The 23,849-nt window shown below is 32.6% G+C and overlaps 1 protein-coding gene across 4 annotated transcripts in view; it reads left to right on the top strand.

Annotated features, from left to right (window-relative positions):
- Positions 1-23,849, top strand: part of LOC132704534 (phospholipid-transporting ATPase VD) — a 47,428-nt gene that overhangs the window by 12,145 nt on the left and 11,434 nt on the right. For all 4 annotated transcript variants that reach the window (XM_060674581.1, XM_060674579.1, XM_060674578.1 and 1 more), the window contains exon 4: positions 20,206-20,410. In XM_060674581.1, the coding sequence (XP_060530564.1) occupies positions 20,206-20,410 (205 nt within the window). The remainder of the gene's footprint in view (positions 1-20,205; positions 20,411-23,849) is intronic.

The raw sequence follows: 23,849 nt of genomic DNA, 5'->3' as shown, positions 1-23,849 counted from the left end.
TACGGGTAAACGTTTTGATATTTTTTGTTTTGTTTTGTTTTGTTATTTGTTTTAATGTTGCTTTCAAAATGTTTCTCAGCCATGAAATATAAAAATATTTTCATCTAAAATTGTTACTATTTGCCGCTATCCAGATTTTTGACATGTACAATCGTTCCAATTTGTCACATTAGTAATGATAAATATCTCGCTACGATGGTACTGTCCGGGGATATACAAATTTAAAATTCTTTCGGCGGGAGCGGCCAACCGGCACAGAGAAGTTGCTATATTCTGCAGTTGGTATTTTTTCTTTTGGATTATATAAACCGAGTATTTGTGCAACTCGTGCCGGTCTATATATTTTATTCTCCTTAGAATACTATTTTCGGTGTTTGTAGCTATATTTTTTGATTCGAATTTGCATTTTTTTTTTTTGAAAAACTGCCATATCAACATAACATAACGAGTATTGAAAAATATATTCATTAGTTGAAAAATGTGCTCTTAAATAATTGCAATTGCATTATAAAAGGCAATTGAAGCTTAGCGTGCTACCTTATTTACTCAATCCAACCTATGAGTGATGAGAACAGCTTCTATGTTTCCTTATTAAACCAAATGTCTTTCGTATTGTGGATGGTAGTGATACTTGAACACATCTGAAATCAAGAATCTGTTGGAAATGCTTAATTTTTTTTTTATGCAAATAGACTTTACGTTTGGATGAGTTTACTTTATTATTAACTGTTTGGTTATGAAAAAGTGATTTTTCTACTCCCGTCTGTAAAATAGCCAATTACTCACGGATCTAGTGTGCGGGAGGCGTCACTTTACCACGTCAGTTTCGTTTCCCATGAATCCGAGCCACTTCGGACATTTCCGGGATTTTACCGCACGGATTTGGGAGCAATCGGATGTTTTTGGAGATACACGCTTTGAATTTTGACGTTTGTCAATTCTGACGGTCATGTCAGTGATTGTATTGGTGTTATTTTGTGTACCAAAAAACTAACTTTCATTCTTTCATTTTGGCAGTCACGCGACCAGCACTATTTTTTATCCTGCCAGTTAATAGTACACGTGGTTTCTGGATGCTCTGAATGCGTTTCACATCAAATTCCAATGGACCGTACAAACGTCACAAAATATAAACTGTTACTGAACCAAGCTTTCGCATAACAGTTTTTATATAATTGCGCAAGGGGTGATTGTTTAAAATATAGGGTAGTTTTTATTTAAACGTTACGTCAAAAGCTACGTTTCAAATGTTGTTATTTTTTATCTTAAAAACGAAAACACACTTTCGGTATATTTTTTTAAAATTTAATTTAAGGAAAAACTTATGCAAGGACATTAATTTTTTTTTTAGTTTTATATTTTATTGAGAAATTGTTGCCTAGTGCATTTTTTTCATAATGCTTTAAATAAAAAAATGAAATCCAAAACAGTGCAATGCATGAGAATGAAAACCAAAATTTATTAGATAAAAATAATCTAGTGGGCTGCTGTCCATATCCAGTTTTTACGTAACTACAATAATGTTTAATTGGTTTGAATATTGTGTTTTTAAAACTGTACTTCCAAATATTAGCAGGTGACAATGTTTAGAGTTTAATTCAAGCAGTGCTTTTGAGAAGTATCCAAAGCATCCATCTTAGATCCTCGTTTATAATATTGTTGGTATCTAAAATCAAAAAAGTCGAAGTTATAATTATTTTTAATTAATTAAGTAATCTTAGAACATTTTTATACACATTTATAGATTTTTGTCATAGAAAAATGATTTCCTATAATATTCGGTATAATAATATATCAATTACCGCTAGATGTATGTCGAACTTGCAAGTTATTCCTACATATCTTAAGTTTCAATATGAATATTTTATAGGTTGATATACATAATATATGATTTAATAGCAGATAGCATATTGCATATAGAGTGAGGCTTCGGCCTGGTAACTGGTGCACGTATATTTTAGCAAAACCTTATTCACGTCAACATTTATCGTTGATTGCCCGAAGTACTTAACGTTTCGATGAAGCGCCGTAAAAATTGCGCAAGATAAACTTTTGAAAAATGTTGTTATACAAACAAGATTACGGTAGAGGATCATGTCAATTTTAGATTAACGCGAGGGGTATTCCATCAATAATTTAAACTTTAACTTCCAAGTACATTATGATTTATCGATAGAAATTTCTGTTTCTGTATCGAACGTGGCTGAAACACAACATATGGTCACGTTAGATTAATTTTCGCGTGAACGTAATGATTGATAACCGGGGATTTAATGGCGGTCTGTTTTCCACCAAATTGTAATAAAAAATATTGTATGAGCGATTTCTGAATTTTTGTCAAGAAAAAAATCTATTAACAATAATGATAGTAATAATAAAGACGGACGAGAGATTAATTAGTTACTTTAATTCGTAGCATTGATAGGTGTGATATTCACCTCTTTCTTTATAAATGGAATGATCACATTTAAAAATAACGGAACTTCCAATGGGCGTCGAAGTATACAGTGTACGTTAAAGGATTGACATTGATACAGTGTCCAAATAGTTGGTCAAAGTAATATATCTGGTTTATTATACTTCCATTAATTATTTCTATTAATGCTCTTTCAATTTTACATTTTTACTAAATTGAAAGATTGAGAACAAAAAAATAGTACCTGAACGTGAAAAGTGTACAGTGACGAAGTAAGTATAATTCTTTCAAATAATAGCATTCGTTACATGGTAATACACAGTGTAATGCGGAAATAATTTATTAAATCCGATATTTAAACAAAAATAAATTTGGGAACTGCGTAACTTTTGAAAAACAATTTATATTATTAATGTTAATAATAATATTAAAAATGCAATATAAATATTCCTAATACTTCCAAGAAGCACTTAAAAACTAAGAACAAAAATTGCAGAACAAAAAGGGACTATTTAATTCAGTTTCACTTTATTTATTGCTCGAAATGTCTCCCACCGACTTCGATACACACTCTAACGCGGTCTTTAAACTATTGGGCAGTATTCCTCTGCTTCATGTCCTCTTTTGCAGTGGGGACAGTTTTATAGTCTTTAATATCTCCCCACAGAAAATAGTCCACCTTTGTTAGATCGGGAGATCTAGGTGATCATCTAATCGAACTACCTCTGCCTATCCACCGTGGAGGAAATAAATTATTTAACTAGTTCGTAATTTAATAGTCGTGGTGTGCAACAGCTCCATGATGAAGAGACCACATTCTTTGTCTCGCGTGGTTTGGAATAGTTCTTAACATATATCGCAACCTCTGCTCTAAAAAGTCTAAGTAAACTTAACCATTCACTGTATTTAAAAAAAACTTAAACCCTACAACGTTATTTTCTATTATACCACTCCAAATATCATTAAATGGAGTCTATTGTTAGCATGATAGTGAAAATCAAATGATCTTGCTCAAAAAAAATTTCTGGCCCATTAACAAAATGTTGATTTCATTTCATAATCATTTGTTGTATCATTTATTGTATCAATCATTTTTTTGAAAAATGTTATTCTCAGATCTCTTGGAACATTTGTCGTACATTTACATGTGGGTTTTTTGTGACACTAAGTAATACTTGAAATTCAAGTTCCTCGTTCACTACAGTCTTGACTGTTTCCTACAGCCAGAGTGGAGTAAAGGACATGATATTGAGAGAAGACTCACCTGAAATAGATTACTTTTTGAATCTTTTTACTGATGATACAGCACGTTTCATATTTTCCGAGACCAACAGATATGCTATACAGAAAAATGAAAACAAATGGAAAGATCTTGATTTCGATGAGTTTTTCACGTTTCTTGGGTTGACTATGATTATGAGTAGAAATAGAAGGCTTGAAATAAAAGAACATCGACCGATCCTCTTTTATACTCTCCAGTCCTTAGCCACAAAATGGCAAGAGACAGATATAATCCAGAAGAAAACATTACAGCATTACATTACATTGTAGCTCAGCTTATAAAACCGTATCTAAACAAAGGTCACTCTGTATAGCACTCCGATCTTATCATATTTTCTTCAAAAAAAAACAAATTCTTGTGGGACTGTTAGACATAAGACTTTACATGCCGATTCTAAAAGAAAAAGATGAAGTAGACTGGAGAAGTTCGGACATCTGCCTGGTTTTGAAGTGGAAGGACAGGGGAGACGTGATGATGATAACAACAATGAACAAAAACAAAATGGTTACACTTAATAAAATTGACAATGTTGACGATAAAATGGTACAAGAAATTATTTTCTCATACATTGTTTTTGATGAAACACACTTGCCAGTGCCGCTTGCTAAAATCTTCTACATTGTTTGTGTTTGTAGAAATTTTATCGGCTATTATTCACATATATGGCTGATTTTTTTCAAGTTCTGTTTAATGACTTTAATTTTTGTTAAGAGAGAAATGTAAATGTTTTCAAATTACATTTACATTAAGTTATTACACAGAAAACTGCTGATATTTTAGATTTTATCGCAAAATTTTTAACTGTACGGTATTAAACGTACACAGAGTATGCTCTTGGGGACAAAACATTTCTTAAAAAACCTGGAACGAATGCGGGTTCTACGATGTTTTACGGAAAATTCCTGGGACCTGTCACTTCATTTTCAAATGTAAATAAATGAAGAATAAAATATTATCTAAATAACTGATATGGCCACTTTTCTGTTTACAGTTATTGCTGACGAAATCATTACGCCCAATTAGGTGACGTTAAAAATAAAACGATATTCTAAGGAAGCTTTTAAAAATAAAATCAATACGTGCCAGAAATGTTTCTTAAAATCTTCCGATTTATGTGTTAAAGGTGCAAAATAATCAGTTTAGTTTGCACCATACCAGTGTAATGTATATTATATGTAGTCTCTTATTTAACAAGGTTCATAAACTAAGATTTACTTATATACGAGAATTTAATAAACGAGTGACTGATGAAGTTTTTTTTTTCAAGCCAGCACGACTATAGTCACTGAGTGACGTGAACATCAAAACCGACAAACCTCAAAACAAACAAAAGTGTTTTAGGTCTATTGAAAACATTGCCACCAACCCGTGACTAAAGTACCGGAAACGCCCTATATTTTTTACACTCTTACGTTCTAAGATGAGATTAAAAGATGATAGAAAAATGATGTATACTGTTAAATACTATTGAACGTGTGTATAAATTTAGCAGCGGACAAGTTTTAACAAATTGCAAAAAAATCTCATTAAACAAACAACGTAGGTGAACAAACCTGTTCTTAAAATATCAACGATTAACATAATTCCATCCGCTTTTTTCACTACAAACCGAATTTAGCGACACGAAAAGAATTCCGCATAAAATTTTGTATAGGTAACTTTTTATAAATTCGCTGCCAATATTTGCCAACAAATTAAATATTTTAACACCTACCGTATGAACTGAGAAGTTTCATCCGTCGTATAGTCCAAGCTATGAATTTTGACGTTTGTCCATTCTGACGGTCAAGTCAGTGAATGTATTCGTGTTGTTTTGCAAAAATGTACCCAAAAACTAACTACATTTATTTTTGGAAATTTCGTTTCAATAACAAACCGTCTTTTACATATTTTTGTTTTGAAATTGGTCATGTAAGAAAATAATCTTAATTTTTCAATGATTGCAATAAGATATCGGATATAGGTAATTATTTTTGCTGTTAATCGGCATATATCGCTTCCAGTAGGGTGGCTTTTTATTCTAGTGTTTTTTTTAAATAAAAAGATTATTTATACGAAACGTTAGCCGAGAAAGAGAATTTGGCGTTACGTCACTTTTCGCCACTTATGTTGCCAAGCACTGGATGACAACTAGCAGTAGATACCGGTGACTTATTGGTATGCCTTTATTTTTTTGTCCATTTGTCCTAGTGTTATACTGGCTTACTTTACTTAAAAGTTAACTGGGTAACCTTGACATTAAAACATTCACATACGATCCGACGTCATGATGATTGTATTCTGACATACCAACTTAACTGGGTACTTTAAAGACGTGCCTAGATTTGTCATTTGTATAAATACTTAGATATCGATTATCTATCTTATTTGGCCATATAGGAAATTCGTTCGTTGCACGATCACTGTGTGGAAATGACTCATGATACTGTTTGCAGATTTAGCGTTATCAATATCCGAAAAACCCCTCTTGGCAATGCAGTTTAATTCTTTTTTTTCGGCAATATTCCTAGAAAATTTTACGATAGAGTGATTTTTCTTGAGAGTCAAACAGCGTTCGACTTGGGAAGTTATTATAAACACAATGGCAATGTTGGTACATCATTTATTACTTTATGCCAACAAGTAAGTTGAGGTGAGGTCGATAGATCAGTAGGTAAGGATATAGTAAATCCGTTTTAGATTATAAAAAGGTGGTGAGGTGACTCGCCATAGCAGGCAAGGTCGGTAGGAACGATGTATAATATTCTGACGAATTTAGATTGAACCGAAATCTAATGTAAATACCGACCTCGATATCGACGGTGTATATTTTTTGGTTCAAAAAACTTTTCGTGACGATTGTCGGTATAACAGTAAATTGAAATCAGAAAACGTTATTTTACATTACATTGGAATGATTTGACGGCTCATTGTTTTAAAGAGAAGGATTTTTTTTAAAAGAGGACTTTGTCAATATCCACCTGATATAGGTTATGAACAAATCTGTCGAATTGGAATAGTTCTGACATAAGACATTGTTTTTTACTATTTCTCAATTTTTGTACCGGTTTTTACTAATAATTTTCTGCTCAATAAACGTTTTTTAAAATGATTAATTCTTTTGTTGAATGTTGTAGTATTATATAATATATTAGCTAAGTAAGTGTTTTATAAATGAATAATAATTCGTCAAGTTATAAGGTAAATGAAATATATACATCTAAATATATAAATAAAGGTATTTCCAGATAATTACAAGAATTTTTAATTTGGTTTTATTTTTTGAATGACATGATTGGTGTATGAACGTAGTATTTGGAAATAAAATCTACATCAGTATTTTGGTATTCTTTAGCTATTAATTTAGCCTTGACAAAAATTTAAACAGAACGTTATGCATCTTGGAGATTAATTTAAAACCGCTACTTTTTTTCCTACAAATTGGCATTATTAAGTTTTAGGTATGACGTTTCAGTTTTGTGTGCCCATCATCCGGTTTATTTTTTAAATTCCGACCTGCATATTTTATTTAGTATTTTGAAAAAAAAAGCACATGTATCAGACTTAATGAGTTACTAAACCGCCCTAAAATTGACAATAAAGCTAAATTAACAGAAAATAATAAGGAGGCCATGAATCAAAAACATGTATGTCAAAGAGCCTTGACGTAGTTATTACGTATAAAAGTATATTTATTAATTATTAAAGTAATATAAAGTTTTAAAAAAGATGTTTTCAAATGCTATGTGCTATATGAAATTCCAAAATTGCTAGTGAACGGTACCTAAATCAATAACCCTGCTGTGCAACCGCATCCAAATTTGTTTTCCAGGTTGGATAGAGTAAGAGTAAGGGGGCGAGCGTCCTTTAATATTTCAGTAGGCTTGTGGTTCAATAATATATGAAGGTAACTTAACATCTGAAAGATATCAACAATTCTTCTTCGTCTTGGTGTGCCTATCCGGATGTTGGCGGTAAGTACAGCGATCTGAACTTTGTCGACTGAGGCGCTGAATAATCCTCGTGTTGACGGGGAAAATCAAGTTCTAAGGTTTTTCAACCAGGAGATTCAACGTCTTCCATGTGCTTGTCTGCCTAAAATCTACCCTTGGAAGATTAACTGGATCAGACCAAATCTCTTTTGGTTCCTCATTATATTTCCCAGATATTTTAATTTGCGTTTCTTAATGATGTCCACTATTTCGGTGTCTTTCTGAAGCATTTCTAAAATTGTCTTGTTGGAAACGTGATTAATCCAGGAAATTATAAGAATTCGTCTGTAGAGCTACATCTCAAATGCTTCGTTTCTTTACGGACGCTTCCATGAATGTTCAGGACCAGTCCAGACATAGCACTTAAGTAGTTTTAGTTCGGTTTGCAAATTAAGGTCTCTACTTTAAACATGTTTTACATTCTAACGAAAGTGGCTCTTACTTTCTCTATATATTTTATTTCTACAGAGTGGTACCAGTGTTCATTAATCGTAGTGGCCAAATATGTGTGATTAGCTACTTTTTCCGTTGGTTGATTATTGATTACCAATTGGTCGGGTTGTATGTTATGCTTACTAATTACCATGAACTTGTTTTTTTATATTAAGAGTGCTGGCTTCAAAGACAGAGTTCATCAGTTCTTGGGGGCCTTCGAGGGAATCAGGAACACAACAGTATCGTTCGCGAAACGTATATTGTTCAGCCTCTCTTCGTTAATAAGTGGATAGGAAATCGTGGTTGCTAGATCATATCCACTGGATTATTTCTTATAGGGATATTTAAAAAATCGTTTATACCGTGAGACCCTGATGACATAAAAGAACTATGGCCAAATTTAGTTCAAGAAATCTGATCAAATTCCTATTCGGTTCATTCAAGGTGCAATGGTAAATTGTATTGTTAATTATTAGTATATTATGCATCAAGCGCGGTAAAGGAATTTGACCCACGAGTTTATTTGACACGAGCGGAGCGAGTTAAAAAGTTTACCGAACGTGTTGCATACTATACCTGTACTACGACCGTTAGTTTTTGGGTACACTTACGCAAAAACAACACGAATACATTCACTAACATGACAGACAAACGTCAAAATTTAAAGCCTGGGAAATATCTCCCAAAACATCCGATTGCTCCCAAACCCATGCGGTAAAATCTCGGAAATGTCCGAAGTGGCCCGGATTTGTGGGAAACGAAACTGACGTGGTAAAGTGACGCTTCCCGCACGCTAGATCGGTGCGTAATTAGGTATTTTACAGACGGGAGTACAAAATAGTATATTATGCCACAAGTGCGGTAAACGGCATTTGACTCACGAGTTTATTTGACACGAGCGGAGCAACGTGTTGCATACTATACTTTTTCTAAGACCGTTAGTTTTTGGGTACATTTTCGCAAAACAACACGAATACTTTTTCAAAGGAACTTCCACAGGTTCTGTAATACTTTTTACAAAACTTCTGGATTCCTCCTGCGTCGGTTCGATAAAACTAAAATTCTTGCATGTAATTAGTTCTTCTACCAACGAAAAATCCGAGAGTCTATAGAAATCTATAAACAACCTAACAATATTAACCGCGACTCAGGTCTCTACCTGTCACCAATTTGGGAATCGGTCATCCGAGACGGTGTTTATGCCCCTCATTAGCGGCCCTCTCAAACAATATATAAGCAGGTACATAGTAAAATACGAGCCAGTTTCAGTCAAGCTCTGAACGTCAGTAATTTCGACTCAGCAAAAACCGACGCAGGAGGAATCCAGAAGTTTTGTAAAAAGTACAACAGGAATACATTTACTGACATGACTGTCCGAATTGACAAACGTCAAAAATCAAAGCGTGGGAAATATCTCCCGAACCCGTGCGGTAAAATTCCGGAAATTTCCGAAGTGGCTCGGATTCGTAGGAAACGAAACTGGCGTGGTAAAACGACGCTTCCCGCACGCTAGATCGGTGCGTAAGAATATTTTTTCTACTCCCGTCTGTAAAATACATAATTATACATTGGACTAGCGTGCGGAAAGCATTATTTTACCACGTCAGTTTCATGTATTCGGAGATTTTACCGCATGCCTTGAATTTTGACGTTTGTCAATTTTGACGGTCATGTCAGTGAATGTACTCGTGTTGTTTTGCAAAAATGTACCCGATAACTAATACACAGAAAAATGCAAAAATTGCAATATACCAGACAATTGAAATACTACGTGCTATAAGCTACAATTAAAATGTAGTGGCCTAGTCAGTAAGTAAAGTGACATTTATAATTTATGTTTCCCACAGATATTTTGCATACCGTTCTCATGAACTTCAGTGGCATTTGCAGTTTTTACATTAATATCTTGCTAAGACCAATTGTACGATTTTCAAATATCCATGTCTCATCAGTACAAACAAAACAAAATTTAGGACCTGCTTTTCCTTGCCTATACGAAGTTAATCCTCTTAAAAGCTCTTGGATGATTTTTCTTCCAGCTACAGTCCTTTTTCTTTAAATAAACTACTTAATGATCAATTGTAAATGTTAAATAAATAACATAACGTTTTAAAATTGTGTTTATTCCGTTGTTCCTATGACATATCCAATAATACATATATCTCTCTCTGTCTAACGTACACATTTAAAAAGAGACAACAATAGCAGAACCGATCGGAACGATAAACGAATAGGTTTAATGGCAACTAGTAAATATTTTGTTTGAGTGGTACGAAATCTAATAATCCGATAATCTGTTATTATTTTCAATTTATTAAATTGTGTTTTTCTTCGTGACGATGGTAGAAAAGGTATAGTATTGCAACACGTTTGGTCAATGCTTTATCTCAGTCGTTTATAAATGTATTTTTTTCAGAATGAAGACCTCTTAAAAAAAAAGTGAAGAAAGTTGTTGCAAAAAAAAGGTTTTTGTTTAAGTAAGGTTAGGAAAGAATAAAAAGAAATTGATGATTTTCGGGTTTTTCAATCTCCGAACCTTAAATAATAAAATAAACAGCAGTTTGATTTTACGTTGGTAATTACTATCGATGACGTCACTTTAAAGTAATCGTAAAACGCTTATTACCGATTATACGTTCTTCACCCACTATAATAAATGACGTCATATAAGGGTCGATCGCAGTTCGACGATTATCGCACGTTTCCCAGCGGAATAAATTTCCATAAACATTCGCCCACACACAACAACGTTATAAATGTAAACGAACGGGCAAATAGTGACGCATCAGGTCTGCTAATACAATTCTAATTATTAGCGTAGCCATGAGCAAAAAGTTTGCTATACAAAGGACGATTGCGAATATCATTTCAGCATATTGCTATTTTTTGGTTCAACGTTTAGAGTGACCTTTCTTATCATGTTTCTGCTCGCATGTAATATAAGCTGAACCACAAGCCCACCCATCTATTGGGAGAGGTCGAGCTGGCGCTTAAGGTGATTGAAGTGTTGATTTTTTATCGACAAGGTTAGAGTGTGTCTCGGTTTTTAGTCAATCGAAATCCCCAGTGGTGCATTCTCACTCTCCCGAAAAAAAAGTTTGTAGGCAATATTACTAGATGTATATTTGATATAGACTTGTGATTACTTTTTTTGTTTAGGATGGGCTATGCAAGGAACGAGAGGTGCTAAAGCCCCATTTGAGTGTGCCACTCTCAAAGATTCTCCATAAATAGTTCATATTGAATTGAGAGAATTGAATAAGATTTGAGAACAGCAATGTTAAAATCGTTGTTCTGAACCTAAATTTGGTCTCTATGTTGAACTACAGTTTCTATAAATTTTATTCATTCCCTTCATGATTCGTTGTAGAAGTAAACACGAAGTATATAATTTTTATGTTGGTGTTATTGATTATTTCTCTAATAATGTTGTTATATATTAATCGTGGCTCTCCTAGTTAACGAAAATTATGTATGTCAAGATCAGTTGGAAGTATCTATATATATTCAAGGGTATATAGTTCGGAAAATAGCGTTTTATACTAGCCGCTAACACGCCAAGAAAGATATTGAACCGAATCTTTTTTTTGTTGGCTTGAAACTTCGATTTTCTTTGTTAGTCAATTTTAGCGACCTATATACGTGACAACCGCCGGGTTTACTACAAGATCAATCAATTGAGTTTGATTAGTTTAAGTTTCAATCTCGTTCTAGAGGATTTATATAATTCAAATGATAATAACAATTTATATAGTATATAACAAATAAAATAAACTAAACAACAATTGTCTGACTAAGTGTTCTACCGGTCCCAACCTGTGACTAATCAGTGTATAATTGGTTGTTTTGAAGTAAGCAGTGATAGAATATATTTATTTATTTTTATTTTGTTTTATACGTTTATGGACGGATTTTACAAAAAAGTGTACGAGAATAAGTATTCTTTTGGATAAAATTATGGGACTCTCCTTATGTATGTAACTTTCCATTTAAACGCTTTGTTTTCAATGCACAGGGTGTCAAGGTAAACTTTTTAAAATGAATATTTATTAATATCTCTCGTGCAATTTGAGCCATCTGTTTGAAATTTAGTGCATATTAGACTCTTATATAAACCGTTTGTGTGTGATATTCAGCAAAAAGTTCAAAGCAGTAAAAAAAAGAAATCAACAAAATGACAAAGGCAAAGACAACTTTCTTTTTGTAGTTTTGTTTATTTGTTAACATTCCTCGTCTTTCCATTTAGGTGTTTATTATTTAAGTCGTTCCTTGTTGTTTTTGGTTAGTTTTGGTGTATGTATTGCAGTTCGCGTTGTTTATGTCAACATTTTGATCAATTTTTTATAACTTTTTTTGTATTATTTGTTTATCATCCACTTTATTACCTTCATGTTTTTTGTTTATTTATTCCGGAATCCAGTCCCAGGGGGGTTGTATTGTTTGCTCGCCGTTCGCGCGTATAATAAAAAATTCCCGCGTTGGAGACCAGCCAGCCAGATTCTCCAAATAATTTATTGACGCGAGTCGTTTAATAAACATGGTTATAGGTACCCACGACGTTCGCAATGTGAACATTTAATGATGTTGTTTGCGTGTTTCGGATTCGTGGATTATGCAGTTCATAAATCTTTTAGCGATAGCGAATAACTTAACGTTTAAGCTCTCGCACTGCATTTAGTATTAAAATAATTATTAATATCAATCAAGAACCGATTTACAATAATTACTCGATTTTTTATTATTATTTTACTTTTGGTTAATTATGACAGTTGTGGCATATCTTATTATTTGTATGTTTTCAATTCGAATTCAAAAAATATCGTTGTATATAAAATAATGACAAAATGTAAATAAGGCCATTGAATATACGACATAGAACACATATAGATGATACAAATATAAAAACACTAACTTATTGGCTAAGAATATTGCGCTAAATGTTGAATATCTCAACAGTCAGGATACAAATTATTAATAGTATTTATTTCATTCCTGATTATTTTTAAAATACCCCCGCAAAAAAGTATCTGGAGGAGTAAGATCTGGGCTATCGCCCAATCCATACTGGATATGTATTATTTAAACATTCTGTTACTGAAGCAACATTACAAGAAGGGGTCCCATCCAATATTTTCAATCGCCAGTCTATGCAATTTCATGAAGAAAAATTGTCCAACATTTGTACCATATGCACAATATGCCAATCGCCAAGTTTTACTTTGTATTTTCTAAAAAAATATTGATATGTTTTTTCTTGAAATATTCAAAAATTTTGAAAATTTCCTGTCATTTTTAGCGGCCTATAATTACCAATGTTATTTCAAATCAAATTAATATTTTGTACTTGTGGCTGTGGGGATCGCCACATATTTTTCTCAATTTTTCGGTGATGCTAGTTATTTGGATTAATTTTGTCTAGTAGTATGAATTGTGTGGCGAATTACCACCTCAAAAGTTATAGAATAACTTTGCTTACTTTTATGAGAAGATTTATTCATGAGGGGCAATCTCTATTTACAGACTTAATACTCTTGTTTTTTTCACGTAGTTCGATATATTGAAATCTTCAGTTTGCTCCACTTACGATAGTTGCCATTATTTAAGAAACAATTGTGACTACTTAGAATTTTTGGCGAATATTATTGAATCACATTATTACAGTTTAAACCTTTTTAGCATTTCTTTAAGAGTTTTGTTTATAAAATTTATGGGACTTCTTATACGTACCATTATTATTCCAAAATTGATGTTTTCGGTTAGTAGAAAAGTACAGACACGGGTTATTTTTACACATTCCTAGATATTTTTATTGGAAAAACAACAAATTGATTACACAACTTGTATCGTTGTGTTCCATTAAAGATAAATTCCCAAACTAATTGAAATTTCAGTCTAAGGTCATGAATATTTTAACTATTTAATCAAGCGCCAGCTGCTTCATATTTCTGTGAATCAATTTTATTCAGTATCCGAATATTTCACATTTCGTGTACACCGGTATCTATTGACGCGTGACATATGACTTAGCTTTGGCGGGCTTGCCGCTATTTTTGGGTCAGTCAAGGTACATCTTACTATTGTATCATAGTTCATTTTTCTATGCCAAAGTTAAAAAGCATTAAGATTCGTGTAAATAGTGTTTTATATTTATTTATGTAGTTAGTGGTAACGATGAATTCTCAAGAATATAGGGAAGTTGTAACAAATACCCAATAAAGTGCTCCACCTTAATTATAAAACCTCGTTTACTTTTATAGGTATAGCAGACTAATCAATGACTTTACCCTGTGTCAATATATATTAAGCGCTAGAGCTGCTTCATTTCTTAGTGTGGCAGTAACATTGCACATAATTTTTTGACGCACGGGTTGTCCTTGACAATCGGTGGCAACGTAGGAATTAACTTTACGAGGTCAAGATCGTACAATTCACCCCCAGCTTACACGCCCGAACAATGCGTGTCTGTTTATCGGTCGTGTTATCGATATAATAACATGTATGAACGATATATTGTTTAAATATAGGGTGTCTCATAACTTATCCATCAAAAAGCAACAGGTGGATACTGTTAAATCGAAGTAAGAAGTTTAGCCGTTAGGTATGATGGCGTTAGATATTATTGTTGTTTAGTTATACATAGATTAAATTATCAGTTAGAACATGTATGTTTAAAACTGTTGTTCGGGTATTGGCTTACGCGATTGTTCGGTTTGTTTCGAGATAATACTCGTGGTCCATATAGCTCCGTATTGGGATTAACGACAGCCCATTGTTATTGCCCGTTGAAACAGCCATTATTTTCTTTGCGCTTAACGCGGGAGATGAAAGTTTGGCTTCGGGATTTCGTTCGATCGTTGAAATATTTTTTATCTTGCATTTCGACGAAACCGACGTAAGCGTAACGCACAGTATTAATTGTGACGAAAATTTTTGCAGAAACGCTAATAGAGTTGGATGAGTTCTCTGGTAAGCGTTATTGCAGGTTTGTGTAATTTCGTTACCACAACTGCTACCCAATAGATAAACAAATTAAATAGTATCCAATATTAATCTTAACTAGTCCTACAATATTAATAAATGAACCCTTTAAAAATAATATTCTAAATTGATCATTTGGGAGACATTAATTACTATCTGAAATATATAATGCTTATAACGTTCGACTTTTTTTTCCAAGTTTTTAGGTTTGCTACTTTAATTGAAAATTTAAAAAGAAGATTGTTAAAAAGGGTATAGATGAAAATAATAATTACTCGAACCTGTAAGCCCTATTACACCTTATAATATAATATAATGTAATATAGTAGACAACATTGCTATAGTATAGCGGGTTTTATTAAAGCTCGTTTATTAAAAACTTAAGTTTAAATACAAAAAAAACTACAGGGTGACACTAGTCTTGAATAATTGTTTAAATAAGCGTTTGAGCAAAAAAACTGTTTTTCTTTTGTAACATACCCCGAAGACAAATGTTTTTGGTTATGTGTTAATATGATTTTTTATCATAATCTTGCCTGGACTGCTACTTCGACTTCAACATTAAAACAATAATTATTCCTCAAATTTTTGATATCAAATGAACGTTCCGTGGCAACGAGTGCTGATTCTGCACTAAACGTGACTACGGCAAATAGACCAAGTTGAAACGAAGGGTTTAACATTGTATCATAAATCTGTAGTGTTGGAGATAGTCAATTTAATAATAATATGTATTCTATAATAAATTATTATGCGATTACGATACTTAAAGATTCGAGAAATCCCATTAAAAATATAGACTCCATTTAATTCTCAGAACGACGCGATGGCGACGTAACGCGAAGTATAAATAAATAAATATAAATTTCATTGTATTTTTAAAAATTATTTCGGTCGCCTACACGTCTATTTTTTTGTTTCCAAAAGTATGCTAGGAAGGAAGGGTATCTTCGGAAGAAGTCTCATCATATTTAAAATTTAAATTTAACAGAAATATAATATATTATTAATAATCTATTTCTAATATTTCCAGTATATACCTACAAATAAATACAAGACAGAAATAATACATAATACGACAAAATATAAAATTTCCTTCACTCGCACCATTTGTACACTCCATCAGCAATCATTCACCCATTCTCCCAGTTGTTCTGGAAAACTTGTTTCACTCTTTAATTATTTTTTTAGTGAATACTTAAATTGACTTTCGTAGGTGATAAGTCTGATACATTTTAATAGGCTTAAAAGTTCTGCAAATTTTTTTGGGTATTCATTACCTCCCCAATGTGCACACTGCCATCCCAAGCGACAATACCGTATGATAATGTGCCTAATAAAAGGATAGAACGACCACTCTAGTTACAGAATTTCTCAGTTTTTGAGAACTTGATATAAATAAATCACAATTAAGAATTACACACTAAACTATACTGTGATTTGCGAAATTCCTAGAAAAAATGAAAATCAAATCAAATAATGACAACATTAAAATTACAATAAAAGTGGTGGTGATCCACTCCGATTGATTGAATGTAAAAGTTGTTAATGTTGGGTGAAACCGCAATTTTTGGAAATATTTAAACACTACATAAAGATGCAAGGGGAAGATTAGCATTTAAAAAAATTAATTTCTTCAGTTTTATAAATTTTTCACAAAACTTCTGGGTTCCTCCTGCGTCGGTTTTTGTTGAGTCAAACTTGCTAACGTTTCCCCAATCGTCCTGTTGGCTTCTTCAGACGTTAAATGAAACAAGTTTGACTCAACAAAAACCGACGCAGGAGGAACCCAGAAGTTTTGTGACAAGTATTACAGTAGCTTATGAAAAATTTTATAAACTCAATGGTTATTTGCAATTATTCAAAAAAAAAGTCATTATTATCACAAATCGTCCTCGCAAAACACGGCAACGCAGGAACACGGCTTTTTGTTTTAACTACAGCCGCAAATTTTGTGTTTACATGAATTTTTCATATTGTTAATACAGGGTTCGATCCAATGCTGTGCTTATGTGAATATAGTCAATATTTAAAAAGTTACACTTCGTTATTATCGAGAGCATTAACACGCATAATCAGTTGAATGGGGTTTTATCTACAAATATGCGCTTCAAAAAACTATAATAAATTTAATCACTGTTCAGGACCCGAAAAGTAAAATGTTTCTGCATGGGTAATCGAAAAAATTGTCGAACTGGTTGATTTAATATTACTAACTGTTTAAGTTTTTTTAAGCTGACGTTCTAAAGTGACGCTGGGTGCTTGTATTTTAGAGTAGGGAGAAGAAATTTTATTTTTTATTATTTAGTAGACAAGTTTTCCGACTGAAACTTCCAATTTATGAAAATATTCAGCGGGCGACTCGGCTAAACAAAGATTAGCCTGGCAATAGTCAAGTATAGTGGAAACCTACCACAGTGATACGCAATACCTGTCGATTATTATAATAGGTACACATTTAATTACCAAAATCAAATCCTTGCTTCAAAATCGCTACAGAAAGTGAGATAGACTTCGAAGCTCCTACTTTTTTGTACAACATTATATCGTTTTGTTTTAACAGGATGTCAACTAATTACATAATGCCCTAATCTGTGTAAGTGGAATTTGTTAATTATTATGGCTAGAAAGATATACGCGTTGCGGCTGTGAAAACCCGTCGACGTATAATAAATAATGCTCTGCGGGGAATTAATCGCATGCCATAGAAAACCACGAATAACGATTATTGTCTGAGGTCGTGTGGTTGCGAATTAGGTCTGAGAAACGACTGGTGGCCCCGTTTTATGAAATTTGCATACACGATTCGTCGTTTTTTCCTTCCTTAACGGTTTCATGTCATTTACATTTTGGTGAGAAGGTTCATGCGTTCCGCATCTATGTCGGACCATGAGATTGAGTTACACAAAACGAATGTTTTCCATTGGCGATGTAAGATTTTGTGAAATGGATAAATTGCTGATACGTAACTAACTAAACTAGGTCGAACATGCTTAAAACTATTTTTACAATTTGTTACACTACCAAAAACTTCTCAATCACGGGAATTAAACAGTCTTTGCAAACGAACCAATGGACTATTCAAGCCATAGTTAGTAAGTTCCTCTAGTTTTGTCCGATTATTAGAGGTCTCCGCTCATTAGAACAATATAATCGTAAACATGTATTACGTTTAGTTCTTTAAAAACATACAAAAAACTATACAAAAAAAATGTAGGTGAATGAACTTTAATTATTTAATTACAAACTCTGACGCATATTTATTGTTTTTTGCTTTAACAAGCTATTTATTTTTTTCTACTCCCGTCTGTAAAATACCTAATTACCCACTGATCTAGCGTGCGGGAAGCGTCGCTTTACCACGTCAGTTTCGTTTCCCACGAATCCGAGCCACTTCGAACGTTTCCGAGATTTTACCGCACGGGTTTGGGAGCAGTCGGATGTGTTCGGAGATATTTCCCACACTTTGAATTTTCACGTTTGTCAATTCTGACGGTCATGTCAGTCAACGTATTCGTGTTGTTTTTCGAAAATGTAGCCAAAAACTAACGGTCGTAGAAAAAGTATAGTAGGCAACACGTTCGGTAAACTTTTTAAGTCACTCGTTTATTAAACACTGGCTCCGCTCGTGTCAAATAAACTCGTGAGTCAAATGCCGTTTACCGCACTTGTTGCACAATATACTATGTAAATTACAAAAATATTTTGTGAGTATAAAAGTTAGGGTGAACGTTAGTCGCAGCAGTAGCGTGTAGATACTAAACGAATATGTGTAAACGCCATTATAAAGATATGTAGTCGAGATTAAACATTGTTTTTATACGTAACATTTTCCAGTAGACAATTCGGCTCTCATTTATTATTGCTACCGCAAACATACATCTAAGAGAGTGAAGGACCTCAGTAATTGCTGTAACAATTTTAATTGCGCTACAAATTGTTTACTATTCGCTTTTGTCTGTTAAAAATAGCAGGCACGTATGTTTCAACTTAAAAATAAATGCTTATTGACACTTCTCAATAAGGTGGTCAATTTCTAATCGAAAGTTTTTTTCGCCCATAAAGCGTACGGGAATGATTATAAATAAAATGGAAGTGTGTAATTAAACATTCCACCGCTTTTCGCCATTCAAATTGTAGCGACATGCCTAATATAAACGTCGTAGCTGTTTTTCAAAATAAAATCGAAAAAAATCAAAGCGATGATTCTTTGTCTAAAATACGGGGTAGTTTTGTATATATAAACGTTGGGACAAAAGTCAACCTTTAGCTAGATATCGCACTATAAATATAAAGTTTTGGCTAGTTTTCTATCTTAAAAAAGAAAAGGGATGGAGCAATAAAATATTATGAAGATATTGAAAGAAACATATTTTTTGCCTATTTTTCACTTTTTTCGAATGAGTAGGAGGGAATCATTCTTCCTAACTAAATTTTAAGAACAACATTTTTTTTCGACAACGGAACAATTTTTTAGAACAAAAAATGAATTTCTAAGTAAATTTGGCTATCAAATTGTTTTTCCCATGTCGTTACGTAATTTACTCCTTAAACTTAGTTATTAGGAAGTAGTCAAATTTAAAAAACTGATAAAATAGGCAGAAACTGTGTTTTTTTATAATGTATAATATACATGTATAATGTATATGTACTTATAATATGTAATAAAGTATCCATTAAGTTATTCGCGTTTGTTTTGAAACACTGTGTCTACTGCTGCATATTTTTTAAAGAAATTTCAATTGGGTGTTCTATAGAACTTATTTTCCTTTTTATAAAACTTCTGAATTCCTCCTGCGTCGGCAAGCTCTGAATAAGCCAACAGGATTATTGCCGAATTAGCTATTTTATAAAAAGTATTACAGCAGCCTGTGGAAATTTCTTTAAAAAAAAAATGCTTATTTTCCATTAATAATATATCGTGTAGAGAAGTCATTCTACTCACCAGTTGTAAGATGCAAGCATACCAAAATTACAAACATTTTGGAAAGAAAAATTAAACGGCGGGTTTTAGATACCAGATTCATTAATCTAATAAATCATTCGGAAAAGCAACTTTTGCTAACGAAAATTATCATACGGAAAAGTGCTAAACAGTATTAACGAATTCGTTTTTGTTTCAGCGAAGCTGCAAGATATAGAAAAGTTCTATGGAAGGACGTTAGGGTTGGGGATCTCATTCATTTATCAAACAACGAAGTAGTACCTGCCGACATTTTGTTGTTACGTTCGAGTGACGTAAGTGGACTTTGTTACATCGACACGGGCCATCTGGATGGCGAAACAAATTTAAAACAACGCCAGGTAGCCAGAGGGTTTTTAGAGAAGGTAAGCAAGACTTTAGACTTTCAGCAGAAAGAATGAAAGAAGCAGAAATTTGCCTTAGAAAAAGTCAAAAATCGTATTGAATTAATAATTTTTACAAGTAAATCTACTTTACTATCGTACCCTCTGGACTATTATTATTTATTCCCAATTAATATCTGTTTTATCATTCTTTTAGTGATCCTCGAATAGGCTACTTCCATTGATGGTTTTTATTTACTATAAATGTTTATTAGTAGATTAAGAACACACCTGCCAAATATTTTTTAAATACACAGAATAATTTTACACACATTTGAAGCTTGAATCGACGTCCGCGAAAATTGTCAAAATCGACTGCGACGCGATGCGACGCGACCGTCAACGGCAACTTATATAAAGTATCATATAAGGTGCAATAAAGTCCCACAATCTTAAATATGCATTAAATATAACCAACAATACCACGGAATCCATAGATAAAAGAGTTTACGATAGTTTAATAATTCCCATCGGCTGACAATATATCGTGAAGTCACAAACGTTTTCGTGTGACGTCATATTTAAAATGCTCTGTGTGATCTTTAAGTTCCCATTTTATTAGCAACATTTTTTTTAGAAAAATAATTTTTATCAAGTTCACGCAAGGGGCCTGCTCTTTAATTTCACACATCGGAAGTACAAGTTTGAATGTGAAATGGATAAAATGGATGGATGGAATGGATAAAATCTGAAATTTTGTATTTCATATTTGATTCATAAGTTCCCGTACTATGAGCATTAGTACACCGTGTGCCAAATAAAACGACTATACGATCTGGAAACCCATAGCAGATACGAAAAAAAGTTTCTTACAAAAGTTCCTTGGACTCTCCTGAAGATTTAAATTATTATAATTTGGTGAGACAGGGTGTCCCAAAAGTGTCCCCTCCGACATCAACTTTGTTATTTTAAATGGAACAACCTGTATATATCGACATTTTTGGAATCCTGGGTTAAAATAAAGGTCATTTTGTTAAAAAAACCTATTCGAATTTTGCATGGTTTAGGCAGAAATTGAGATCATGTGTTTTTTTTTTTCATATTTTGATTGCCCCTTATAAAATTGTGTTGTGATGCTACTGATCCAGGTATTGCAACGAAAATGTAACCACAGACTAAGGAGATGATGCACTACTCAATCAGATTGACAGATGCGACTCAGCTTATACAGGGTGTTCCACATAGGTGGAGCCCTTTTGGCGAATTCAATTAACAAAGTCTCAAGAGGGAACACCTTATATTTTTACTCAGATGTCAATTCTAGGATAAAAAATAAGGTAAATTTGTAATTTATCTTATATTTAAATTTTTCTTACTTTCTGAGATATTCGAGGTTTAAGATAACACCCGTATAAATTCTTGTTGAATTTAAAGCTGCCCACATTAGGTCACTTTTTGGCGATATTAGGTATTTTTTAAATGGCAAATATATGATACTACTTCTTTTAAAGATATAATACTCCAGATATACGAATAAAATCTATTGCTAACAATACAGGGTGTCCATTATTACCTGGAGATTTTGAGAAAAATCGACTCTCTTTACTGCACACTTTAACAGATTTAATAAAACTTCAGAATTCATATTTAAAGAAACATTTAATAGTTAATTATCTAGCTTGATTGAAAATACTTAATAACAAAAATAAATACTTAAAGTTTATAGGTTAACCAAAAAACTATAACTTATTTAAAATACAAATAAAATATATACTAACAAAAAACTTGACAACTATGAAGTTTTTAATTAGAAATATGAAAAACAACAATAACAAACAGAAATGTCAAAGTTTGTTTATACCTTAATGCGTTAAAAAAAAAAGTAATGTCATAGCCAACTATATTTTTAAATATTTTGATATTTCTTTTTTGTTTTGATGCTAGATGAAGCGAGCATTTTAAGAGGAACGTTTTTAACGAAACTTTATGGACCGAATTAACGAACAATAGCTAGTTAATTAACTATTAAATGTTTCTTTAAATATGAATTCTGAAGTTTTATTAAATCTATATTGTTAGCAATAGGTTTTATTCGTATATCGGGAGTATTATATCTTTAAAAGAAGTAGGATCGTGTATTTAAAAAATAGCTAATATTGCCAACAAGTGACCTAATGTGGGCAGCTTTAAATTCAATAAGGGTGTCATCTTAAACCTCGAATATCTCAAAAAGTAATAAAAATTTAAATTTAAGATAAATTACAAACTTACTTTATTTTTTATCCTAGAATTGATATCTGGATAAAAATATTTGAAAATTTGAAAATGATATTTTGTTAAATTAATTCGTCAAAACGGCACCACCTATTTGGGACATCCTGTATAAGCTGAGGGGCATCTGTCAAACTGATTAAGTAGTGCATCATCTCTTTAGTCTGTGGTTAAATTTTTGTTGCAATACCTGGATCACTACCGTCACAACACAATTTTATATGGGGCAATCAAAATATAAAAAAAAAACACATTACCTCAATTTCTGTCTAAACTATGCAAAATTCGAATAAGAATTTTTTAACAAAATGACCTTTATTTTAACCAAGGTTTCCAAAAATGTCAATATATAGGGGTGTTCCATTTAAAATAACAAAATTGATGTCGGAGGGGACACTTTTGGGACACCCTGTATCAACAAAATTATAATAATATATATTTATATATTAAATAATATATAAAAGAATATCTTGAGAGGTTAGTTGATCATGATCTTCTGCTAAGAAGGTTCGCTATACTGCCTCTGAGCTTGCGCAGAGACTTGCAATCTGTTTCATTTCTCTGTAAGTTACAATTACGCTTTCATGTGCCGCGGCTGGAAGGGAGACATCAATCAACTTTCTTACCGCAGTTACCCAGGTCCAATATCCATTTTTAAAACCCTATTTACAATATGTCTGCTACCTTCAACAAACTGTCACCGTACTGCGATTTATATTATAATGGTCTCCAGGCCATACTTCTGCAATTTCGATTGGCGTCGGATTATCCGTACCGATAAGTCTTATCCTTTTCTTTCTCATTCTTTCCTTCTTTTTTTTTTATTTATAAGATTAGTAGATTTACGATTAGTTTCTACGTCTCCTGGTATATATATTGGATGATTTATATTTAGTATTTCCTGTAATTGGGTCATGTTACCTGTAGAAAATAAAATGATATTTTTATTATTATTATTATTACTAATATTTTAAATCTTCAGGAAACTTTTGTACGAAACTTTTTTTCGTATATCCTATGGGTTTCTAGATCGTACAGTGGGTGGTTTAATTTGGCCCGCAGTGTACCTATATGCTTTGAACGCAGACAGGGCGGCCTCAGTCCATTCGGTTCGCTTGTCACAATAAGTTGCAATTTTTATATTGTATTATATTATAAATACGAATTTTAATGCCAAAACTGGCAATTTTTTTTTTTAACAATTATATAC

Source organism: Cylas formicarius, unplaced genomic scaffold (genome assembly GCF_029955315.1).
Source record: "Cylas formicarius isolate icCylForm1 unplaced genomic scaffold, icCylForm1.1 PGA_scaffold_7__23_contigs__length_41026272, whole genome shotgun sequence".
In the NCBI taxonomy this organism is placed as follows: Eukaryota; Metazoa; Arthropoda; class Insecta; order Coleoptera; family Brentidae; genus Cylas; species Cylas formicarius.
This window is presented reverse-complemented; position numbering and strand designations above follow the sequence as displayed.